The sequence below is a fragment of the Sphaeramia orbicularis genome, chromosome 12, assembly GCF_902148855.1.
Source record: "Sphaeramia orbicularis chromosome 12, fSphaOr1.1, whole genome shotgun sequence".
Taxonomy (NCBI): Eukaryota; Metazoa; Chordata; class Actinopteri; order Kurtiformes; family Apogonidae; genus Sphaeramia; species Sphaeramia orbicularis.
The window spans coordinates 79,770,262-79,795,671 of NC_043968.1; the positions used below are offsets into that span (position 1 = coordinate 79,770,262).

The following is a 25,410-nucleotide window of genomic DNA, read 5'->3' on the forward strand; positions in this document are numbered from 1 at the left end:
TATACCAAGTTTGAAGTCAATCGGCCGGTAAGCTAAAAACCACCAACCACGCCAGAAATCTGGGTGTAGTGATGGATTCAGACCTAAATTTTGAAAAACCTATCAAGGCAGTTCCAAAATCTGCCTATCACCTTAAGAACATTTCAAGGATAAAAGATCTGATGTCTCGGCAGGACCTGGAAAAACTAGTCCATGCGTTCATCTTCAGTCGGCTCGATTATTGGAACAGTGTCTTTACAGGTCGACCTAAAAAATCCATTAGACAACTGCAGCTCCTTCAGAACTCTGCTGCTACAGTCCTCACTAAGACCAGAAAAGTGGACCACATTAGTCCAACTCTGAGCTCCTTCCACTGGCTGCCTGTCCGTCAGAGGATAGACTTTACAGTTCTGCTGCTGGTCTATGAAGCTCTGAATGGTCCATCAGTGACCTCCTGACCCAGTATGAACCCACCAGACCCCTCAGGTCATCTGGATCTAGTCTGTTGTCAGTTCCCAGAGTCAGAACCAGACACGGAGAAGCTGCGTTCAGCTTCTATGCTCCACATGTCTGGAACAAACTTCCAGAAAACCTCAGATCAGCTGAAACACTGAGTTTATTTAAATCCAGGTTGAAGACTCACCTGTTCTCAGCTGCATCTGAGTAGAGTTTGGATTCATCAGTTCAGATCTGCGCTGTTCCTTTTAAGCTAAAAGTTTGTATCTGTTTTATCTGTTTTATGTATTTATCAGATTTTTTTTTGTTGTTTTTTTTTTTTGTTTTTCTCATGCCTATACTTTTTATTGCTTCTGCTTTAATGCTTTTAATGTTCTATGTAAAGCACTTTGAATTGTCTTGTACATGAAATGTGCTATAGAAATAAACCTGCCTTGCCTTATTACGTTATTGGCTTAGTTATTACATTTGCAAAGAATTTTTTTTACCAGGCAAATAACGGAAAAACTAGCCAATAAGTTATAACGTTATTGGCCAAAAGTTATTACGTTATCGGTTCAAGACTTTTATTGTGTTGTTGGCCAGATATTACATTATTGACTTACTACATTTTAAAATTGGCAAATTTATTACATTATCGACTATTATTACATTATTGGCTTCTATAGGGTGTAGATGTTTTTTATAATTGATTGAATTAGGTTCGGCCTCGAGATGCTTTTAAGGAATTATACATTTATCTCCATCAATCTAATCTGTAGTTTCTGACAGCAAAAAAAAAATATATATATATATAAGATATATTTAACTTTTTACTTCGTACTCTGACACTGACACAGATCTTTTCAGTCCAACAGAAACATGAGATGTTCTTGCAGACTTGGCATGAGTAAGTTTTTTTTTTCCTGCCTCACCTGTTGTATCATCTCTCATTGTTGTACTTGAAAATTGTCTGCAGATGCTAATGCTACAAGCTAATGACAGGATAATCCGGGGGATCAGCCTGTTCCACTGGAATGCCGTCGGGCAGAAAAGCTTCACTGTAGCCTGGAGACGCAGACCTTCAGACAGACGGAGCGCGCTCTAAACCGACAGCGCCTCTTCGTGTTCTCTGCAGCCGGCTTCAATCACAGTCATGGTGCTGAGTGATCCTGTGGATTTTACAGCAGCGTGACTCCAGATCCAGATCCTGGCCCAGATGTGACCGGATGTGGAGTCTGGGTCTGTGTGCCCTGCAGCTCCAGTGATGGTCCACCTCTATCACCAGGTAAGAACTGGATGAACCCTGTCCACAGCCCCCGTCCATCATCTCAGATAATGCTACAACAAACGTTTTGCGACTTTCAGGGTTCGTACACATTTTTCAAGGCCAAATTCAAGCACTTTTAAGGGTAATTTTCAAACTTTTACCTTATCGCTGGGGTCTACAGGAATACATACAGGCCTAGTCATGATTATTATTTTTCAGTTTTTATCACAATGATGTACATTGTATTATGGTGTAAACATTTAAAATTATGTTTCATATTTTCAAAAAATTTAGAAATTAAAGGAGAACACAAAGTTTTATTCTACAAAAAAGGAAAGCCACTTGGTGTTCTTCAGACACACTCACACAGAGACAAAGATTAAGATAAAAATGTACCTGGAGTCGACCTGAGAACACCTGGGAATTTTCTTTTGATTTTTTAGTTTTATTTTTCTAAATGTATCACCTGTGTGTAAATAGCTGTGGACTGAGTTAACTTGTAGCTGCTCCTAAACTTTTTCCGTCTGGCTAGAGAAGAGACCCATGCTCCGACTGATGGTTGATGAATGGTTGGTTTGTTTTCTCTTGTTTCAAACGCCAAACCACCGTGAAAAACAGAAATAATATAAACCGGAACATATATTATCAAAATGTTGGCATCAAGCATAATTAAAACAATATTAAACATAAACACTACATACAAACAGTGTTGGGCGAATGACTTTAAAAAAAGTAATTAATTATAGTTACTAGTTACTTTCCCAAAAAAGTAATTGAATTAGTAATGGAATTACTCCTTCATAAGTGTAATTAGTTATGAGGGAAAGTAATTATTGCGTTACTTTTTTGAAAAACCTTCAAATATGTGAAAGGAAACTCATTTTTGAGCGTGTTTCACGGGTCAGTTTCATAGAGTAGAACAGCAGACAGGTACTGCAGCAGGACTGTGGTGAGGATGGGGTCCACCAGGGTCCACCAGGGTCCACCAGGGCCTGGCTGGGGTCCACCACATGAATGCATATCTGCATTTATAGGAAGAAGATGCTCGTCCAGATAATCCCACATCTCCCCTTTTTTCAGTCAGTCCTCCCTGATACAGCAGTAAATATCTTCAGTCCAGTCAGTCAGACTCATTGATAACTCCTCCCCTAAATTAACTCATAACTCCTCCCCCTAAATTAGCTGTGCACGTAGCTGCATTCAACTGAATGGGGTGTGCTTCGGATAACTCAAACTCAGACATGTCATTAGTGGTTCAGGTGAAGGCAGCGTGGACAACTCAGACCCATGGACACACAGGTGAAGCATGAAGGCAGTGTGGGTAATTTGAATCGAAGAACAGCTCATAAATGAACCGCTCGCAACAAATCGGTTCTTATTATTCACTGAAAAGAGCCGTTCTAAAGACTCGACTCGACTCGTCCGTGAAGTCACATCTCTCGTTCCTGGCTGAGTGAGCCAGGACAGATAACAGCTGTTAGATGTCAGTGCATAGTAACGCACCACATGTCACTGCCGGTAACGGTAACGGCGTTGTAACATTTCAAATAGTAAATCAGATTACCTGTTACTGGAAAACAATAATGGCGTTAGTAACGCCGCTATTTTTAACGCCGTTATTCCCAACACTGCAAACAGACCAATATAAATAATAATTAGAAGTACTCCACACCGTGTGGGTCCTCCAACCAAAAGTAAGGAGTAGCTCCTCTTTAAAAAGTTTTTTTTTCCATAATTTCAAAACAGAACTGCTATATAACATCACATGACTGATTGAAGGATCACATGACTAACCAAATGCATCACACGGCTACCTTGACGTGTACCCTTTCTCTAACAGCAGGGGTCATTCATTACCAACAAACAAAAATACATATAGATCAAATATCAAAACAAAGACACAAATCTCAGTGACAGCTACATAACCTAACATTAAAAATCAATAAATCACATCACAGAGTTATAATTGCAAGTACTTTCAAGCCCTTTAAAATTCAAGCACTTTTCAGACCTTGAAAACACAACATTGAAATTCAAGCATTTTCAAGGGTTTCACGCACCTGTACAAACCCTGTGTCCAGAACCCCCGTTTATCATCTGAGCCGATGGTATGACAAATTTTTGTGACTTCAAACCGCTCTATTCTCTGAGCACTTACATCAGGGTATCGAAGACGTGGATGAACACATGGTGGAGCGGCATAACCCCCACCACCACCACCACACACACACACACACACACACACACAGATCCCAAAATCAGATTCAGATGTCAGCTGATGTAGACCAGCTCTAGTTCTCTCTCTGATCGCTTTGATAAAACATGTCAAATTCACTGTAAATCTGCAGAGGATAACATTGACTTTGACAGTTCAGATTCAAAAGGCTGCACAAATAAAGCCAAGATGTTGTTATCAAAAAATCAGGTAAGCACTACTTTCTACCCCCAAAAAAATCATATTGTTATTGCTATTATTTTGAAGGAGAAAAACCCCCATCATGATTACATATGGCCATGAGTGTCTTAGTTATCAAAGAGTACAGTTCTGTTTCTGCTTAGTGTCACTGAGCTTCCATCCAAAACATCACCAAATAAATCAGAACTGACTCTAAATCACCTGATCTACTGGAATCTCTGAACTTATCAATTACTTTAATCGATTGTGTCATGTTTTTTCTGGCTGAAGTCTGCAGGTTCAGATATTAGGCTACACATCTCACACGTCCCGTCAAAGCAAATGTTTACAACTCAGACGAACAGACGAAACCTACTGTCTTAAAGGTGGGGTAGGAGATGTTTTCCTGGAGCATTTTTTTACTATATTGCTTAAAATCCCCTTCACACCTCGATGGCAACCAATTAATTAAACACTCTAAAACAAAAATTAAAAAAATTTTAGTCACCTGTGGAACGGACAGCACTGAAAAAACACCATCCAATCATTTCAACTGACCCATCGAAATGATTGAATGGTGATATGTCTATCAAAGTCAACTGTCATTTGTCCCCCCCTGCTTCCCCCTCTGTGAGTACAATCTGGTACTCTGGAGGCGTGGCTTCGGGGGGGGGGGGGGGGGGCCTGGTGTGTCCACACATACTGCACCATGTTTCTTCTTCTTCAGCTGACTCTAGTTACGAAAAAAGGTCTTTCCATTGCAGTTTTGTGTGACATACCATTTGCACTACGCCCAAAAAAACACTTCTTGCCAGCGCAAAAACTTTTAATTGAAAAATGAGACTTTTGCCGAAATAGTCGTTTCTCCATTAGGTAAATTTTTATGTGCAAGTTATATTTGAGGGTCAGTGGAAAAGCAACTATTTACTCATATTAGCTAGATCATTAGCATCATTAGCTGGCCAGCCCCAAGGCCTATTATATATTATAATAAGTCTAATGCAGGGGTCTCAAACATGCGTCCCGGGGGCCAAATGCAGCCTGCCAAAGGTTCCAATCCGGCCTGTGGGATCAATTTGCAAAGTGGAAAAATTCCACTCAAGGCTGTGGAACTCATTTTAGTTCAGGTTCCACATACAGACCAATATGATCTACAGTCAAATAATAACAGCAGAATAACCTACAAAAAATAAAGACTCCAGATTTTCTTCTCAGTTTGATGTGAAAAAAATAATATTACAAATATTACAAAAATAAATAATGACTAAGTCACATTTTTGTCGTTGTTTTAGTGCAAAAATAACATTAAATTATCAAAATATTTGCATTTACAAACTATCCTGTAACAATAAAATGTGAATAATCTGAACAAATATGAACAAACTGAAATGTCTAAAGAAAATTAAGCACAATTTTAACTAAGTTAATGTTACTCAGTGTTTAGTGTCTTTGCAGATCTGATCCATAACACACACGTAGAAATGATGAGATGGGGCATAATATTGTTAAAATTGCACTTATTTTTCTCAAGAAATTTTAGTTTTTTTCAGGTGATTCACATCTTTTTTGTTTGGATAGTTTATAAAAGTAAGTATTTTCATAATTTAATGGGTTTCTTTTCCACTAAAACAAAGACAAAAATTTGGAGTTGTCATTATTTATCGGTTATTATGCTTTCATTTTACTGGTCCGGCCCACTTTAGATCAAATTGGACTGAATGTGGCCCCTGAAAGATAATGAGTTTGAGACCCCTGGTCTAATGCAACAGTGATGATTTTTTTGTATCAAATGAACGGTGCGGTGGCAAGGATTTTGCCGTGGTGCAAAACCTGAACCGGTGAAAACGCTACTTTACAAAGCTTTTCTGTTGCTGCATTAAGATGAAATCATACACCTGGACACCAGAAGGTTAAAGAAGTACTAAAGCAGGAGGAGGACTGTAAAGCCACTCACCTCTGGTCCTGGGGGGCCCATCCAGCCTGGAGGTCCTCTCTGCAGCCGGTACCTTCTGCCATCTGAACCCAGGACTAGGTCTCCATCTCTGGACACGATGGTCACTACACCAGGCAGCTTGTCGTCCGGTCGCCGTCCGTTCGGATCTATGAACATCGTGCTTTGTGTGGTCAGCGCCCCCCCGTCCCCTGAGATGAAGACATGAGGCGTAGGTGAAACAGACTGGACCTTCTCATCTGTCTCCTCTGCTGGTTTGTTGGAGTCTGGAGGTCTAGGATCTGAGGGGGTTTTAGGAAGGACAGGGAATCCCACTGAGGGCTTCTTGGGGACATTTCCAGCATCCAGATCAATTATTCCGTCTGATGGTTTCCCGGGGAACAGCGGTGAATTCCTCCCCCCAGAGTCGGTCTTCTTGTCGGTGGTGATGTTCTCCTCCAGATCTTTCGAGGCCACCTCAGGTTTCCCCTTCTGGCTCCCGTTGAGTCCATTTCTGTGAGGTTTCCATTGAGGGTTGACTTGTCCGCCATTCTGGAAGATCGGATCCATCAGGTCAGTGTCCTCATCCACCACAAAGACGTCCCCGCGACCCGCTGAACCTTTGCGATCAGGTCCTGAAGGCAGCGTTCCATCCCCTCGAGAAGCACCACGTCGCAGGAACTTACTCTGAGGAAACACGTAAGTCTACAGTCAGTCATTTAGAAATCACAACAACTGTTTAATGGTGTGAGTCACCTTTGATGGAGAAAGTTATGAACATGTGATATTTATCATTGGAATGTACCCAGAGTTTGGACTGAACTGGAGGAGTGAGCCTTCACATTTAAGATCCAGATCACAAAACATTGGTCTTGAGACCTTTCTGGAGACTGAGACCGGTCTTAAGAACTACATCGTTATTGTAGCGTATCTTAAACTATCTTATGCTATCTTATCTTATTGTACCTTATCTTATTGTATCTTATCTTATTGTACCTCATCTTATCTTATCTTACTGTATCTTATCGTACCTTATCTTATTGTATCTTATCTCATCTTATCTTAACTTATTGTACCTTATCTTATTCTATCTTATCTTATTGTACCTCATCTTATCTTATCTTACTGTATCTTCTCTTATTGTACCTTACCTTATCTTACTGTATCTTATCGTACCTTATCTTATTGTATCTTATCTCATCTTATCTTAACTTATTGTACCTTATCTTATTCTATCTTATCTTATCGTATCTTATCTCACTGTACCTCATCTTATCTTACTGTATCTTCTCTTATTGTACCTTATCTTATTGTATCTTATCTTACTGTATCTTATCTTATTGTACCTCATCTTATCTTATTGTACCTTATCTTATCTTATTGTACTTTATCTTATTGTACCTCATCTTATCTTATCTTATCTTATCTTATTGTATCTTATCTTACTGTATCTTATCTTATTGTATATTATCTTATCTTATTGTGCCTTATCTTTATTGTACCTTATCTTATCTTATCTTATCTTATCTTATCTTACTGTACCTTCTCTTATCTCTATTATACAACATCTGCTCTTACTTATGACATACGTCTCGGTCTGTAACCTGAACAGTCGCTCTTTTTGTGACCACATGACTTCCAACAGGCCCAGACCTGCAGCTCTTCATCAGATCTGCTGCTTCAGCTCGTCTCCGACATCTGCCTTCAACCAAATTAATTACTCATCTCCTCCGACCGGCTTCCTTTGACCCTTCTGCCATCAAACACCGAACCACAACACAACATCCTCACGTCTCACGTCCGTCCACAACACTGTGCTGCCTGTGTCTGATGAACACTTCAGTGTCTGCTGTCAGATCCAAACAGTCCCAGCTCATGTCTAATGACTCCGCTCCATGTTAACACTTTAACTCCACACCGCTGCAGCCTCCGTTTACACTGCTATTATACAAGTTAACTGATCCGAGCTGTTGTTTTCCACATGCTGAATCTTGACTTTTCTTTTTTCCACACACTTCACTGGAAATTCATCATTCAGGAGATGTTTACATTTTTCCCGTGTGTCTTGGTAAAATACCTCCATGTACATGCCCTTATGATTAATCCAACAGTTCTCAGTTCCTGTAATGTTCCACCGGTCCAAACAGGTCACAAATCCACAGGGCTTCATCTTTGTTAAACCTGTGACAAACATTTGTTAATACTGAGATAAGGCTCCGAGTCTGATACATGAAGTGGACGTCAGTCTTCCTGTCATCGAATTGTCTATTTGTGCTTAACCGTTAAGTCCGAATCCTGTCAATGGAACACAAAACAATGGATTAGCTAATAGCAGAAGTTCCCAAAAATCCAACTAGGAGCTTTGTAGAAGACGGTATTTGAAAAAACTGCTAACGAAGATGACGATAAAGACGACAAAAGATGACGACAAAAGATGACGTCAAAAGATGATGACAAAGATGACGGTAAAGATGACGATAAAGACAACGACAAAAGATGATGATAAAGACGACAATAAAGATGACGACAAAAGATGACGATATAGATGACGATATAGATGACGATAAAGACGATGATAAAGACGACGATAAAGATGACAATAATGATGATGATAAAGATAACGATAAAGACGACAATAAAGATGATGACAAAGATGATGATAAAGACGATGATAAAGACGCCGACAAAAGATGACGATAAAGATGATGATAAAGACAACGATAAAGATGCCAATAAAGATGACAATAAAGACGATGACAAAAGATGACGATAAAGACGACAATAAAGACGATGATAAAGATGACAATAAAGATGCTGACAAAAGATGACGATAAAGACGATGATAAAGACAATGATAAAGATGACAATAAAGACGACCACAAAAGATGACGACAAAGACGATGATAAAGATGACAATAAAGATAATGACAAAAGATGATGACAACAGACGACGACAAAGACGACGATAAAGACGATGATAAAGATGACGATAAAGACGACGACAAAAGACAACAATAAAGATGATAACAAAAGATGACTATAAAGATGACGACAAAAGCTGACAGCAAATGACGATGATAAAGACGATGACAAAAGACAATGATAGAGATGACGACAAGACGACGAAGACGACGGACACAGCGCCTTCACAATAACTCGTAGCCTATCGCTGGTGACCTAAAAACCACATGGGTACTGATGAACTGACACATCGTTAAAGTGAGACAAATGATTCTAATCTTTCCTCATTCTTCCTTCCCTCCTGCTGGACATTAGTACATTTATCCAACACAAACCTACTGAAAACTACACATCACACACTGACGGAACAGACTCCCATCAGTGGTCAGAATGCTGGGTCTGGGGAAACAGAGGCACTGAAGAAAGAAAGAGCTGTAAAGGTTTTGTGACGACACTAATGAGGTGACGAGGAGAGAGGAGACAGAAGAGAGGATCTGAACGGCATCTGGAGACCAGCAGGAGGACGGAGGACAAGAAAGAACAGGAGCTACTAAGGCTACGTTCACACAGCAGGTCTGAAAGCGGAACATGGTCAAATCTACCATTAAACTTTAAGGAAGTTTATAAACTATATGGGCAAAAATAATGGGACACATGCATGCCTACAGCTGTAAGAGGTCCTGTTCATGATAAAAACATCGATATTTCCTTGAAGTTTAATGTTAGATTTTTCTTCGTCAGTGAGATGTGAAGAAAGTAGATGGTTAGTTGTGGTAGAAAATAATTATTTACAGTCAGAGCATGAAAAATATTTTAGAAATTCAGAGGTAAAACATATAAAGTCATAGTCATGGATAAAACAAACAAAATCTATATTGAGAGAAATTTAGTCAAAACCATCTCTGAGGCATTTTGGAAGTAAAGATAACAATTTAAACCAAACTAACCAATGCAATGTCATGTCTGCTCCCAGACTGTGTCTGTCTTTTCTGTTTTGTCTGTCATTTCCTGTTTTATTTTGTTAAGTTTCCCTCTTGTGTCATGTCTGGTGTCTTTACTTCCCCTCCTTGATTGTTTCACCTGCTCCTGATTACCTGACTCCTCCCTGATTATCTCCACCTGTGTCCAATTGTCTTCCCTCCCTCTTGTGTATTTAAACCCTGTGTTTTCCCCTGTTCCTTTGCCAGTTTGTGTTCTACCTTTGTGTGCTCACTTACCAGCGTTTTTGGATCCCTGTCAGTCTGTCTGCCCGTTCTTGACCCGTTTTGCCTTCCGACCACCGATCCTGCCTGTTCCTTGTCTGCCTGCTCGTCTGGTTCTGACCTGGTTCGTACATCGACTTCTGATTCTGCCTATTCCCTGATTACCTCAGCCTCCAACGTGTTACCTTGTGTTTCGACCCTCGCCTGGACCCTGACCGTGAGTAGCCTTTCCCTCATGTCCCGTTGCCTCCTGAATTGCCCTCCTGTGTATGACCTGGCTTGTTTTTTGACTATTCTCTGTTTTGCCCTAGTCGGGGTGTTGACGGGAATCCTCCGGCTTGGCCGTGCTGACCATCCATATTCTCCGCTCACAGCCCGGACGAAGAGTCCAGTATCACACGCCTTCATAGACATGTTAACAATTTTGTGCTGTGTTTTTACTACCGTGATTGTGTTTAATAAACACTCTCAATTGGTCATCTGTGTTCTGGTCTTGCATTTGGGTTCAGCCTTTGTACTAGTCTCATTACATGCAATGATATTTATCCCAATAGAAAACATGACGTGTCCAAATATTTATGTCCATATAGTTCATAAACATCAGTATTTCCTTCAAGTTTATGGGACATTTTTCCTCCTAAGTGAGATAATTATTATATATAGTAGAAAATTATTATTTACAGTCAGAACATGAAAAAAAATTTAGGAATTTAGGGTAAGAACATTTAAAATCAGAGTATGGATAAAAAAAAAATCAATTTTGAGAGAAATTAAGTAAAAACCATCTCTGAGGCATTTTGGAAGCAAAGACAAAGACGTTAAACGTTTAATGAGATAGCGCTTCATAAAGCTACTAATGGATAATTGCATAATATACTGGTTATTAAAACTTTTATTCACATTTCCCTTAACTATACATACACTATATGGACAAAAGTATGTGTACACTTTGAATTCAGGTGTTTCTTTAAGTAAGAAATTAAGTAAATAACCATCTCTGAGGCATTTTGGAAGCAAAAATAACAATTTAAACCAAACTAACCAATGCAATGATATTTATCCCCTAATATAAAACTATATTATAACATTAATTATTGTTGTTTTGTATCCCAGACCCCTGTTAGAAAAGAAACACCCAAATTCAACGTGTCCACATACTTTTGTCCATATAATGTAACTTTATAAAAGTACTATAGAGTTACTGCGTGTCTTTCCTTCATGTATTATGCAGCCAAGTTCATAGTTGGAGTTAAACCCTCCACGGTCATCAGCCCCATGACTGAATCACATGACATTTTCAACACGTCGTAGCGTTGGAAGTCAGTCACTGGAGACAATTGCACTGGAAAGTGCAGACTTGAAACACTCCCATTTTTTATTTGATGTTGATAGAGCAAATACAACCGGAGATATGAGGGTTTGAAACCGGAGTAAACAAACGATTTAGCGTTATTATAGCGATATAAAGCAAGCGTTATATTTCTGACCATATCTTTGTCATTTTTTGTCCTTTTTCAAAATGGAAAAAACTGGTCAAATCTGCAGATTCTAATCCACAGACTGCATTAGCATTACAGGTAAGGGTGAGGATGACCCCCACCTGAATCGGATGCGGTTGTGAATATCCTGAAAAAAACTGAAATTTCTTAAGAAAAAATTAGTGCAATTTTAACAATATTCTGCCTCATGTGCATTATGGATCAGATCTACAAAGACACTAAACACTGAGTAACAGACAGAAAATAGTTCAAACTGTGCTTAATTTTCTTTAGACATTTCAGGTTGTTCATATTTGTTCAGGTTATTCACATTTTACTGTTACAGGACAGTTTGTAAATGTAAATATTTTCATAATTTAATGTTATTTTTTGCACTAAAACACAGACAAAAATTTGAAGTTGTCATTATTTATAGACATAATGTAATATTTTTTTCACATCAAACCGAGAAGAAAATATGGAGTCATTATTTTTTGCATTAGCATTACAGGTAAGGGTGAGAATGACCCCCACCTGAACTGGATGTGGAAACCAGGAGGACCGGGGGGGTGAGAAAACGCCTATGTAAAGATCTGCTTTTATGTCAAATATCTGAGTATAGTTGTAATTTATTACAAGTTTGATTGTATACACCTAATAAAAGTGAATGCAGTCTGTGGATTAGAATCCACAGATTCGGCCAGTTTTTTGTTTTGAAAAAGGACAAAAAATGATGAAGACATGGTCAGAAATATAACACTCCCCCCCACCTCTAATCCATAGACTGCATTCACTTTTAAAGTCTTTGAAAAGGTCCGTTAAGTATCTTTGTGTTATTTATGCAATAAATTATATACATTTTTCAAATAGGATTTTATATTTTTTGTGTGCTTTTTATGCTTTTGTGTTGACATAGTAGGTTAAAGTGAAAAAATAATAGGCAGATGAGATAGATGACGTTGTGCTGAAAAAAAAGATACCAAACATGGGTATAGTAAACATTTCTTTATATAGTATATAAAGGCAAAACCAAAAGTGCTCAAAAACGGTCAAAAGAGGCTCAGACCCCTAAGGGTTAATAAAGTTGCCTCCATCCACTACGGAACCAAACATAATGTACAAACTGAGCTGTACATGTTTTCTGGGTCGTTTCAGACAGAATACTGAACATCCTGTTTGGTTACATGCATTTTAAAGCAGAAATCAATCGAGCATGCTCTGATTTTATCATACGGACAAAAAAAACAAAACAATCCATGCAAACAACAACCAGAAAAAATGACATGGATCTGGTTTTCATTCATTAACTCTGAAATGTTAGAAGAACAGTGGTTCGAAAATACTGTACAGACTGATACCCGGCCTCAGGCGGAGGACTGGCTGCTTATTATGAGGTTCTAGACAGACCCGGGTCCAAATCTGGGAACAAAGAGCCTTTCTGCGGCTGTTATCAGGGGCTGCTGCCAGGGAGACGATAAGCTGACACTGGATCTGCTCTGGTCCACACCGTCCCCCCGGATTATCAGTCTGTCACATAGCACAACAAAGGCCAGCACCAACCCAGCAGAGGACCAGGACCAGGACCAGGACTGAACAGAGGCCGATGAACTGACACTGGATCTGCTCTGGTCCACACCGTCCCCCCGGATTATCAGCCCCTCAGTCTGTCAGATAGCACAACAAACGCCAACACCAACCCAACACAGGACCAGGACCAGGACCAGGACTGAACAGAGGACCAGGACCAGGACTGAACAGAGGCAGAGGACCAGGACTGAACAGAGGCCTAGGACCAGGACTGAATAGAGGCCCAGGACCAGGACTGAATAGAGGCAAAGGACCAGGAATGAACAGAGGCCCAGGACCAGGACTGAACAGAGGACCAGGACCAGGACTGAACAGAGGCATAGGACCAGGACTAAAGAGAGAACCAGGACCAGGACTAAAGAGAGGCCCAGGACCAGGACTGAAGAGAGGACTAGGACCAGGACTGAAGAGAGGCCGAAGACCGGGACTGAACAGACGGCCAGGACCAGGACTGAACAGAGGCCCAGGACCACGACTGAGCAGAGGATGAGGACCAGGATTGAACAGAGGCCCAGGCCCAGGCCCAGGACTGAAGAGAGGACCAGTACCAGGACTGAACAGAAGACGAGGACCGGGACTGAACAGAGGCAGAGGACCAGGACCAAACAGAGGCCAAAGATTGGGACTGAACAGAGGACCAGGACCAGGACTGAAGAGAGGCCCAAGACTGAACAGAGTCAAAGGACCGGAACTGAACCAAGGCCTAGGACTGGGACTGAACAGAGGCCCAGAACCAGGACAGAGCAGTGTCCAAGGGCCTGGACTGAACAGAGGACCAGGACCAGGACAGAACAGTGTCCAAGGGCCTGGACTAGGACCAGGACTAGGACTGAACAGAGGCCGAAGACCAGGACTGAAATGGAAAACTCATTTAAAGGACACGTACACTATACGGACAAAAGTATGTGGACACGTTGAATTCAGGTGTTTCTTTTCTAACAGGGGTCTGGGATACAAAACAATAATGACTAATGTAATGATACAGTTTTATATTATGGGATAAATATCGTTGCATTGGTTAGTTTGGTTTAAATTGTTATCTTTACTTCTTAAATGCTTCAGAGATGGTTTTGACTTTATTTCTCTCAACACTGATTTTGCTTTTTTAGTCATGACTGTGATTTTAAATGTTCTTCATGTGGAAATACTGACGTTTATATCTTAAATTATCATGAACAGGACATCTTACAGCTGTAGACATGATGTGTCCCAATATTTATGTCCATATAGTTTATTACACAATATTTCCTTAAAGTTTAATGGGAGATTTTTCCTCCTCAGTGAGATATGAAGAAAGTAGATGGTAGTTAGTTGTGGTAGAAAATTATTATTTACAGTCAGAGCAGGAAAAATATTTTAGAAATGTACGATTTTTTTTCTTTATTCCGTGTTTGTACTGACTTTAGTGTTGTACATTTTTCTTATTTTTCTTTAGTTTATAATTGAAAAAAAAAAAGTGATTAATTAGTAAAAAGGTTCCACTGTCTTTGATAATCCAGCATACATTACTGTAAGTACATATACATATGCACAAAAGTATTTGGACACATTGAATTCAGGTGGGGTTTATTATAAAAATATATGGCCAAAAATATTGGGACACGTCATGTCTACACCTGTAAAATGTCCTGTTCATTATGAATAATCAACAAAAAGAACAAAATAATAAACAAAGTAAACAATTTTGAAATGTAGAACATTTAAAATCACAGTCATGGGTAAAAAAAAAAACAAAACACAACACTGTTGAGAGAAATTAAGTCAAAACCATCTCTGAGTCATTTTGGAAACAAAAGATAATTTAAACCAAACTAACCAATGCAATGATATTTATCCCATGATATAAAACTATATTCTAACACTTATCATTGTTTAGTATCCCAGACCCCTGTTAGAAAAGAAATACCTGAATTCAACGCGTCCACATACTTTTGTCCACTAACTTTGTCCTAACAAGATATTCCATTGGATTTTGAGCTGGAGTTCACTAGTACCAGCTAAAACAATATCCCAGCAAAAAAAATAAGGTTGTTTTCCTTATTTTAAGAATGAGACCACTCACTTGCACAGCTCAGTTTCAGAGGACTAGTTCAGTCTGATGGGGGTTCTATGTAGTATTCATACTGATACTACTCTTCTGCTGTTTTTGCATCAACAGAAACATGCAAGACCGTTCATGTTCTTGTTAGACTTCGTCTGTTGCCTAGAAACACAATCATCAGACGGTGTTTTGTTGTTGTATTTACCCAGTAAATACAGCTCTAGTCCAGGGGATTTCAGTCGACTTTAACTCGTAAAGACCCAAACATCTGCTGTCAACCAAAAGCATCTACTGAGCTAAACTGTTTAATACCTGTTGATCCACTAATCCTATCAATCCATGTAAATAATTGGTGTAAAATACAGTTTTTCATCTTTTCATGGTCATCAGATATGACCCATTTGGACATTCAGAGGCTCGGTAGTTACCATGGAAACACCGTCATCTTCTACAACACTGATTCACCAGTAAAACCCATGGAGTTGGATCAATGATAGTGGATGGACACACTGGGTTTATGTTAAATAATAAATAAAATTAATTTTAAAAAATCAACAAAATAATAAATAACGTGAAAAATATAAGCAAAAAATGTAATAATATGAAGTAAAAAGTATAAAAAAAAGCAACATAATGAATAAAACAGCCAAAGTGATCAATAAAATGAACAAAAATGAATAAAAAAATCAAGAAAATAATAAATAACGTGAAAAATATTAGCAAAAATTGACTAATATGAAGTTTAACAAGTATGAAATAAGCAACAAAATTGACAAAAAAAAAGGCAAGTGATCAATCAAATGAATAAAAAATCAACAAAATAATAAGTAATATGAACAAAATAAACCACAAAATGAAGAAAAACAAATAAATAATAAGTAAAACCAATAAAAATGAACAAAATAATGGGTGTTGTGAATAAAATAAGGTTGTAGACGTTTGACTCACTATTCAAAAAATCCTAAATACATACACCACTAATTATAGACTCTAATCCATGTAAATAATTGGTGTAAAATACAGTTCTTCATCTTTTCATGGTCATCAGATATGACCCATTCGGACGTTCAGAGGCTCCGTAGTTACCATGGAAACACCGTCATCTTATACAACATTGATTCACCATTAAAACTCATGGAGTTGGATCAATACCAGTGGATGGACACACTGGGTTTATGTTCAGTTAATGAGAAATTTGACTGAAAAAGTCACTTTTCATTCAGTTTTCTCTGCTTTTGTTATAATAAACTTCAACTTTTGTGAACACCTACATGATCTGTAAATGAAATATAAGAAAATACCTGATTTTCACTGAAAAAACACAAAACATAGATGATAATATTGTGGTAAATGGCGATAAATCACTTAAAAAAGATTAAATATAGAGAAAAATTCATTGGGGAACTGCCACAACAGTAACACTGGGTCTTTACGGGTTAAACAGTCATTGTTCTGCTTCCTTAACCTCTACCGTACATGCACATGTGGGTTCAGATAAAACACATAAATCTGTCAGTCTGACGCTTAAAGCCAACATAAAAGTCTAAAGTGAGGATCATGTGTGTCTGTGTTCTCTTAAAGCCCTAACCTTTAATTCCTTTCCATCTTCAACTTCACCATGAAGTAGTTTTTCAGTCTTTGCAGGGTGGGTTTTTTTTTTTTTTTTTTTCAACCTTCAAGGCAACCTCTGGTTCAACCTGCAGCGACTTGAACTTTTCTAATCCATCACACTGTCACATGACCTGCTTATACTGTTGTCTTAGTTACAGTATCACTACACTACACAGAACCTACTGGACTGGACGGATCATTTTACAGATGACAGATTATTCTGTACAAAACACAATACCTGTTTTTCTTAATCTCACCTTGTAAACATGTATATCCTATATTACCTGTATACATCCTATATCACCTGTATATATTCTATATTACCTGTATATATCCTATATTACCTGTATATATTCTATATTACCTGTATATATGCTATATTACCTGTATATATCTTATATTACCTGTATATATCCTATATTACCTGTATATATTCTATATTACCTGTATATATGCTATATTACCTGTATATATCCTGTCTTACCTGTAGATAACCTATATTACCTGTATATATCTTATATTACCTGTATATATCCTACATTACCTGTATATAACCTATATTACCTGTATATATCCTACATTACCTGTATATAACCTATATTACCTGTATATATCCTATATTACCTGTATATATTCTATATTACCTGTATATATCCTATATTACCTATATATATTCTATATTACCTGTATATATTCTATATTACCTGTGTATATTCTATATTACCTGTATATATCCTATATTACCTGTATATATTCTATATTACCTGTATATATCCTATATTACCTGTACATATTCTATATTACCTGTATATATCCTATATTACCTATATATATTCTATATTACCTGTATATATTCTATATTACCTGTGTATATCCTATATTATCTGTACATATTCTATATTACCTGTAAATATCCTGTATGACCTGCATATATTCTATATTACCTGCATATATGCTATATTGCCTGTATATATCCTGTCTTACCTGTATATATCCTATATTACCTGTATATGTGCAATATTACCTGTATATATGCTATGTTACCTGTATATATCCTATATTACCTGTATATATCCTGTATTACCTGTATATATCCTATATTACCTGTATATATCCTGTATTACCTGTATATATTCTATATTACCTGTATATATGCTATATTGCCTGTATATATCCTGTCTTACCTGTATATATCCTATATTACCTGTATATGTGCAATATTACCTGTATATATGCTATGTTACCTGTATATATCCTATATTACCTGTATATATCCTGTATTACCTGTATATATCCTATATTACCTGTATATATCCTGTATTACCTGTATATATTCTATATTACCTGTATATATGCTATATTGCCTGTATATATCCTGTCTTACCTGTATATATCCTATATTACCTGTATATATGCAATATTACCTGTATATATGCTATGTTACCTGTATATATCCTATATTACCTGTATATAACCTTTATTACCTGTATATATTCTATATTACCTGTATATAGCCTATATTACCTGTATATAACCTATATTACCTGTATATATCTTATATTACCTGTATATATCCTACATTACCTGTATATAACCTATATTACCTGTATATATCCTATATTACCTGTATATAACCTTTATTACCTGTATATATTCTATATTACCTGTATATAGCCTATATTACCTGTATATAACCTATATTACCTGTATATATCTTATATTACCTGTATATATCCTACATTACCTGTATATAACCTATATTACCTGTATATATCCTATATTACCTGTATATAACCTTTATTACCTGTATATATTCTATATTACCTGTATATAGCCTATATTACCTGTATATAACCTATATTACCTGTATATATCTTATATTACCTGTATATATCCTACATTACCTGTATATAACCTATATTACCTGTATATATCTTATATTACCTGTATATATCCTACATTACCTGTATATAACCTATATTACCTGTATATATCCTATATTACCTGTATATATCCTATATCAGTGTTTCACCTACAATTGTATAAGCCCCCCCCCCCCCCCTCCCAAGAACGCAGACCGGCACAATCTCGGCCAACGGCTCACAGCCAGGCACAGCCCCTCGGACCTCGGATCCAGTTCCAAGTAAGTCTCTCTCTCTCTCTCTCTCTCTCTCTCTCTCTCTCTAATGTCACTCAGTACGTACAGCTGCAGGCACCACTGACCTGGTGTGCATACTTCATCAATAAATCGATACTTGACTTCTTCCCTGGAGTCTCTGTGCTTTATCGCCTCATAAGTTTTCCCTGGGTCATCACAGGTTTTCCCTGGATCATCACAGGTTTTCCCTGGATCATCTCTGACCTGCTGCTGTGGTCCTGCCTCTCTCCTCCTTCACTGTCATCACTCACTTATCCATACAGTTATGATAGTGTTTATTATATAGTTCCATAGATGTTCTAGTTCAGTTATCTGTGCATCAACTGCATCCGTGTGTCTCCCCCTACTTCCTCCCTTCTCCCCCTCTCCACCAGTCTCTCTCTATCTCTATCGCTCTCTTTTTTCTCCTCCTTTACTCTCTCTCTTTAACCCCAGCTGGTCCTGTCAGACGTCCATCCTCCAGGAGTCTGGGTCTGCTCCAGGTTTCTGCTGTTAAAGGTAGTTTTTCCTTCCACTGTCACCAGTCACCAGTGTTTGCTCCTGGAGGATTCTGTTGGGTTTCTGCAAATTGGCTTAGAGTCTGGTTTGGACCAACTGTATATGTAAAGTGTCATGAGATAACTTTTGTTATGATTTGGCGCTATAGAAATAAAATTTGATTTGATTTGATAAATAAGAAATTTCACACACTTTTGCGTGTCCATCTGCATGCAGATTTCCCCCCAAAATGCACATCTAAATGCAGAATTAAAAGTGAGAACGCAATGAAACATTTGCATTTTTGGTTCAGATTGTTCCCGTCTAAACGTAGCCTCAGTCAAGTCACCACCGGATGACCGGTTTTGATCCAGCTTGGCTGACAGAGGTGAAATACTGGCCCTGGCTGTACAAGACTGATCTGGGTTAAGTAGGAAGTTAGTTAGAAAATAAATACATGACTTAGACACAAACAGAGTCAGAGAGGTAACAGAGAGCTGGATGGATAAAATAGCAAGCTAGCTGCTAAGTAGTAATAATAAATAAATTAATTAATTAATTAATCAATCAATTAATTCATATATATGCACTGTAGACAGACAGACAGATAGAGAAGAACAGAAAAGTTGGGCTGTGTATTAAAGTAGGTCTTCAGCTTTGTTCTGTCTGACTTAAACCACATTTAACATTAATACTAGACAAAAAATACAATAAAATGGAAGGAAGGAAGGAAGGAAGGAAGGAAGGAAGGAAGGATGGATGGATGGATGGATGGATGGATGGAAGGAAGAATGGAAGGATGGAAGGAAGGAAGAATGGAAGGATGGAAGGAAGGAAGAATGGAAGGACGAATGCAAGGAAGGAAGGATGGAAGGTAGAATGGAAGGAAGGAAAGAAGGAAGGATGCAAGGAGATAGATAGATAGATAGATAGATAGATAGATAGATAGATAGATAGATAGATAGATAGATAGATAGATAGATAGATAGATAGATAGATAGATAGATAGATAGATAGATAGATAGATAGATAGATAGATAGATAGATAGGAACAGAAAAGTTTTGGAATAATAACAAAGTTTTAACAAGTCTTTTTGCATATATCAGCGGCTGTGGCTCAGTTGTAGAGCAGGTCATCCAATGACCAAAGGGTCAGCAGTTCAAATCCTGGCTCTGACTGTCCACATGTCATATAAAATGTGCTCTATAAGTAAGTGCACACCATTTCTATCAGCAGTTTAGTACTAGTTTAAATCAATGTTCATTGTGACAGTAACGATGTATTCTATTATACAATGTGTAAAGAAACGCCTTCTGCTCGCTGTCTAAAAACAAAGTATTTATTAGAATGACTGAGCACAGATCATGACTCACCTTCTCTGCGGCTCTTCTTATTAAATTTGTTCTCAACACCACAGTAAACAGGAGTTGGTGCAGATGTTGACAGTGAACACCTGGTCTGCATTAATGCTTATTATCAACCATCAGCACACGTCTGTCCAAGAGCAGCCACAGATCTGCTGTGATGAGCAACCAGATCTACAGAGGCCCCCCAGCCTGACACCAGCGCTGCAGGCGACAGCGCTATCATCAGCACACACACACACACACACACACACACACACACACACACACACACACACACAATGAACAGTTGCTTTACAAAGGGATCATCAAATAGCAAAGTCCGTAAATCTAGCCAAGACACAGGTATGCAGACGCCCTCAGACTGGCTGGGTCTTGCAGCAGCAGTAGGCAAATCGGACAAAAAAAAAAAAAAAAATAGAAAGAGAGCACAGACCTCCACCAAGGTAGATCAGCCCCCCCCGACTTCTATCAGTTTTGAGTCTGAACTGAATGTGACTGAAGTGACCCACATGCACTAAAGAGGTTCTGACATTATACGTGACCACACAGACACACACTGTGTTTACAGAAGGAATATGGAGGCATCTTGTGTCGGTGCCAGAATTGTGACATTTGTTGCATTTCAATGACATAAAGGTCAGATTATACTTATACTCTTGCTCTGACTCATCCCATAATTAATTAATTTTTAATCAAACATTGGGGCCAAAAAAAGGACCCAAATTGGGACAGGAAAAACTACCTATAGGTGTCAGTGCATTTTATTTTGAAAACATGTCTGTAAATGGTCTTATATTGACTATAAATAAAGACACTGTGTTAAATGTGTCGATTCTAGTGGTATTTTTAGTCCACACATTGATTTTTTAAAAACCTCAGTCTCATTCCAGGTTTTGTGTGTAACCCATCGTGTCCACTTGCATTACATACAGAACCTGCCCAATTAAACGCATCTAAATCGCAAATGATTTTGCAACGGTGGTCATTTTTGTGAAACACTCTGCCTTGAATAATTAGTTCAATTCCCAAAATGCACCTGTGAGCGAATAAAGAGATATTTTTAAAAAAAAATAAAAAAAATATAGCAGCACATAATTTTCGTGTCTTTTTGACCGTGTTAGATGCAGATTTTTGTATTAAATATAATGTAAAATAATATAAAAATGCATTTTATCTGAAAAATAGTTTCTCTTTTATCTCAGTGAGTGTTTATTTTTAAAATAGACCCAAAGTGCTTCCAAATGTGCTTCATAACTATAGTCTGCATCTGGTTTGACTTTTTAAATTTTTAGCCCCATGTCCTGTTTTTAGGAGCAGTTTCATAGAAGCACCCAAATAATACATGTACCGTGTTTTCCGAACTACAAGCCGCTACTTTTTTCTCACGCTTTGAACCCTGCGGCTCAAGTATACATATATACATGCATTTTGTGAAGTGATGATGAACTGTCTTTACATTAAATACTGCTACTCTAAAAACTCTGAAAGTCAATCTATGTAAGTCACACAAACATTAGAGGAGAGCTGATGAACCTGATGGAAAAGCAGAAAAACCCCAGCTCTGAGGTCACAGTATTCCTGAGTGTGTGTTCATTAGTACTGGTGACATGTGACTTTCCATGAATCCTCTGTGTTGTTGAACTCAGCAGGTTGAACGCGGCATTAACACGGTCAAGGTCGGGGATTTGATTCCCAGCGGGACCACCCATGGTAGAAATGCCACTGCTGGTCCAGATCAAAGTGTCCACCGGTCGCCCGTGGTGGTCCTGAATATAAGATCACGAAACGAGATGGTGGAGGAGTAGCACGAGTGACGACAAGAAACCAAGGTTATTATCATTAACGAAAACTAGAATTGAAAAAACATTTTCGTTAAATGAAATAAATACAAACTATAACTAAAAGAAAAGAACGATAACTAACTGAAACTGTGTTGTGTGCTTATGAAACTAACTAAAACGTATAGAAATTATGGATAAAATTCCCTTCGTTTTCATCTTTGTCAATGTCGGACTGATATAAATTTGATTGGACTGATTTAAATTACCATTAATTTGGTGGTTAAGTTTTCTATTTCTCTGGTATATTTTCACCTTTTTAGGTTTCGCTTGTTTGTTGGCTTGGACACATTGTTTTTTTGTTTTTTGTCTTTTTCTTTTCCTATATTGGATGCTGGGTAGCTGAATATGTTATGTAGGACAGGCATTAATATAAGTATTTTGCTTCTGCCTGTGCCTTTTCAGTCATAACCTGTTGGTAATGTTTGTAATGTTTGAAGTGCTGTTGTTGACACTGGTTATTGTGTGACTGAATAAAGAATTTCATCATCATCACATAAAACTGATTTTTTTTTCCTCACGCAATTTTAGCTGGTGGCACCATATGATATTTAACGGTCCGTCACTTCTTGTCACTTGTCGTTTAGAGTCGTCTTCTGGTCCCCACTCTACCTGGAAACATGGAGACTAAAGTTGGGAGAAAGCAGCAGAGTCCTGTCTGGGATTTATTTGAATACGATGGTGAAGAAGAGAAAAGATATAAAAAAAACAAAACAAACTAAACTAAAACTAAGCCTTTAGAAAATAACAAAAACTAATAAAAACTAGCAAACCTGCTCTAAAAACAAATTAAAACTAACTGAATTAGAGAAAAAAACGTCAAAACTAGATAAAACTAAACTATAATGAAAAATCCAAAATTATTAGAATCTTGCAAGAAACAACCGCAGACCTTTCATACAGCGAATGAGCATGTTACACAGTCTGTTTTTAGGTGGTTTCTACTCGTTGGAATATAATACATAAAACAGAAAATAGTGTTTTACTGGGTTATCATTTGGAGGAGGTGTGTTTGTACAATCTTTATTCAATCCACTGACTATAAATAACAATACGCTGCAATAATCTGTAAAAATGGTTCCAGTGTCCCTGTATGTCAGCGTCATGTTCTATCTGAATCAGTACCAGCTGAATGTGTGAGGTTGTCAGGTTCTGTTCTATGTTCCAGTCCTGTGGTCTGTACCAAGGTTCTAATAGTTTTGGATTTTCATTATAGCTTAGTTTTATTTAGTTTGAACTTTTTTTCCTCTAATTCAGTTAGTTTTAATTAGGTTTTAGAGCAGGTTTGCTAGTTTTTATTAGTTTTCGTTATTTTCTAAATGCTTAGTTTTAGTTTAGTTTGAGTTTTTTGAGTATTTTTTCTCTTCTTCTCCATCGTATTCAAATAAATCCCAGACAGGACTCTGCTGCTTTCTCCCAACTTTAGTCTCCATGTTTCCAGGTAGAGTAGGGACCAGAAGACGACTGGAAACCACAAGTGACGAGAAGTGACGGACCGTTAAATATCATATGGTGCCAGCAGCTACAATTGCTTGAGCAAAATAAATCGATTTCATATCAATCTGACATTGACAAAAACGAACACGAAGGGAATTTTACCCTGAATTTTTATACGTTTTAGTTAGTTTTATAAGCACACAATACAGTTTCAGTTAGTTATCGCTTTCTCTTTTAATTATAGTTTTTATTTATTTCAGTTAACGAAAATGTTTTTTCAATTCTAGTTTTTGTCATTTCGTTTTTCATTAACCTTGATCTGGATGCAGATCAACCAAACAATAGAAGTGGGCGGGACTTTCACTGGAGGAGAACTCAACTAATTCAATCAATCTCCATATATGACTTCTATCAGTGATCAGTAGGAACTATACTGATATCTGGAACCATTTACATGTTATAAACCATCAAAATATGGACTGTTAGAAGGAAAAACACATTTGTAATATTTAAAAAACTCATCAAAAATTCAAAAATCCAAACTTCTCAAAACTGTAAATAAGGTTGGTAGACATTGTCTCAACGAAGCGACGTATAAAATTTGAAATGAATCCGACCAGTAGTTTTGGAGAAGAAGATTGTTGAAATCTACACAATGGTGACCAAGAGTTTGACCCTCCAAGGTCACTTAAGGTCAAAGGTCATGGACCCAAATGAAAGTCCATATATGACTTCTATCAGTGATCAATAGGAACTATATTGATATCTGTAATCATTTCCATGTTATAAACCATCAAATTATGGACCATTAGAAGGAAAGGAACATTTTTTGTATTTAAAATTTCAAAAATCTAAATTCCTCAAAAATATGAAAAAAAAAAAACAACAACTTTTAGATATTGTCCTGAGGAAACTATGTTAAAAAAAATGGAAATGAATGCATCAGTAGTTTCAAACGAGAAATTGTTGAAATCTACACATTGGTGACCTTGAGTTTGACCCTTCCAGGTCACTCAAGGTCAAAGGTCATGGACCCAAATGAAAGTCCATGTATGACTTCCTATCAGTGACCTATAGTAACTATTTTAATATCTTTAACCATTTACACGTTATAAACCATCAAAATATGGACCATTATGAGTAAAGACACATTTAATAATTCGAAATTTCTCAAAACTACGAACAAACTTTGTAGACATTGTCCCAAAGAAGCTACATAAACAATTTGAAAAGAATCTGACCA

At 37.6% G+C, this 25,410-nt stretch overlaps 1 protein-coding gene across 1 annotated transcript in view; it reads right to left on the reverse strand.

The window, feature by feature from the left end:
* LOC115429145 (collagen alpha-1(III) chain-like) overlaps window positions 1–25,410 on the reverse strand; it is a 97,851-nt gene that overhangs the window by 70,725 nt on the left and 1,716 nt on the right. Inside the window, exon 2 of the mRNA XM_030148392.1 lies at window positions 6,034–6,696. Within this exon, the coding sequence (XP_030004252.1) occupies window positions 6,034–6,696 (663 nt within the window). The remainder of the gene's footprint in view (window positions 1–6,033; window positions 6,697–25,410) is intronic.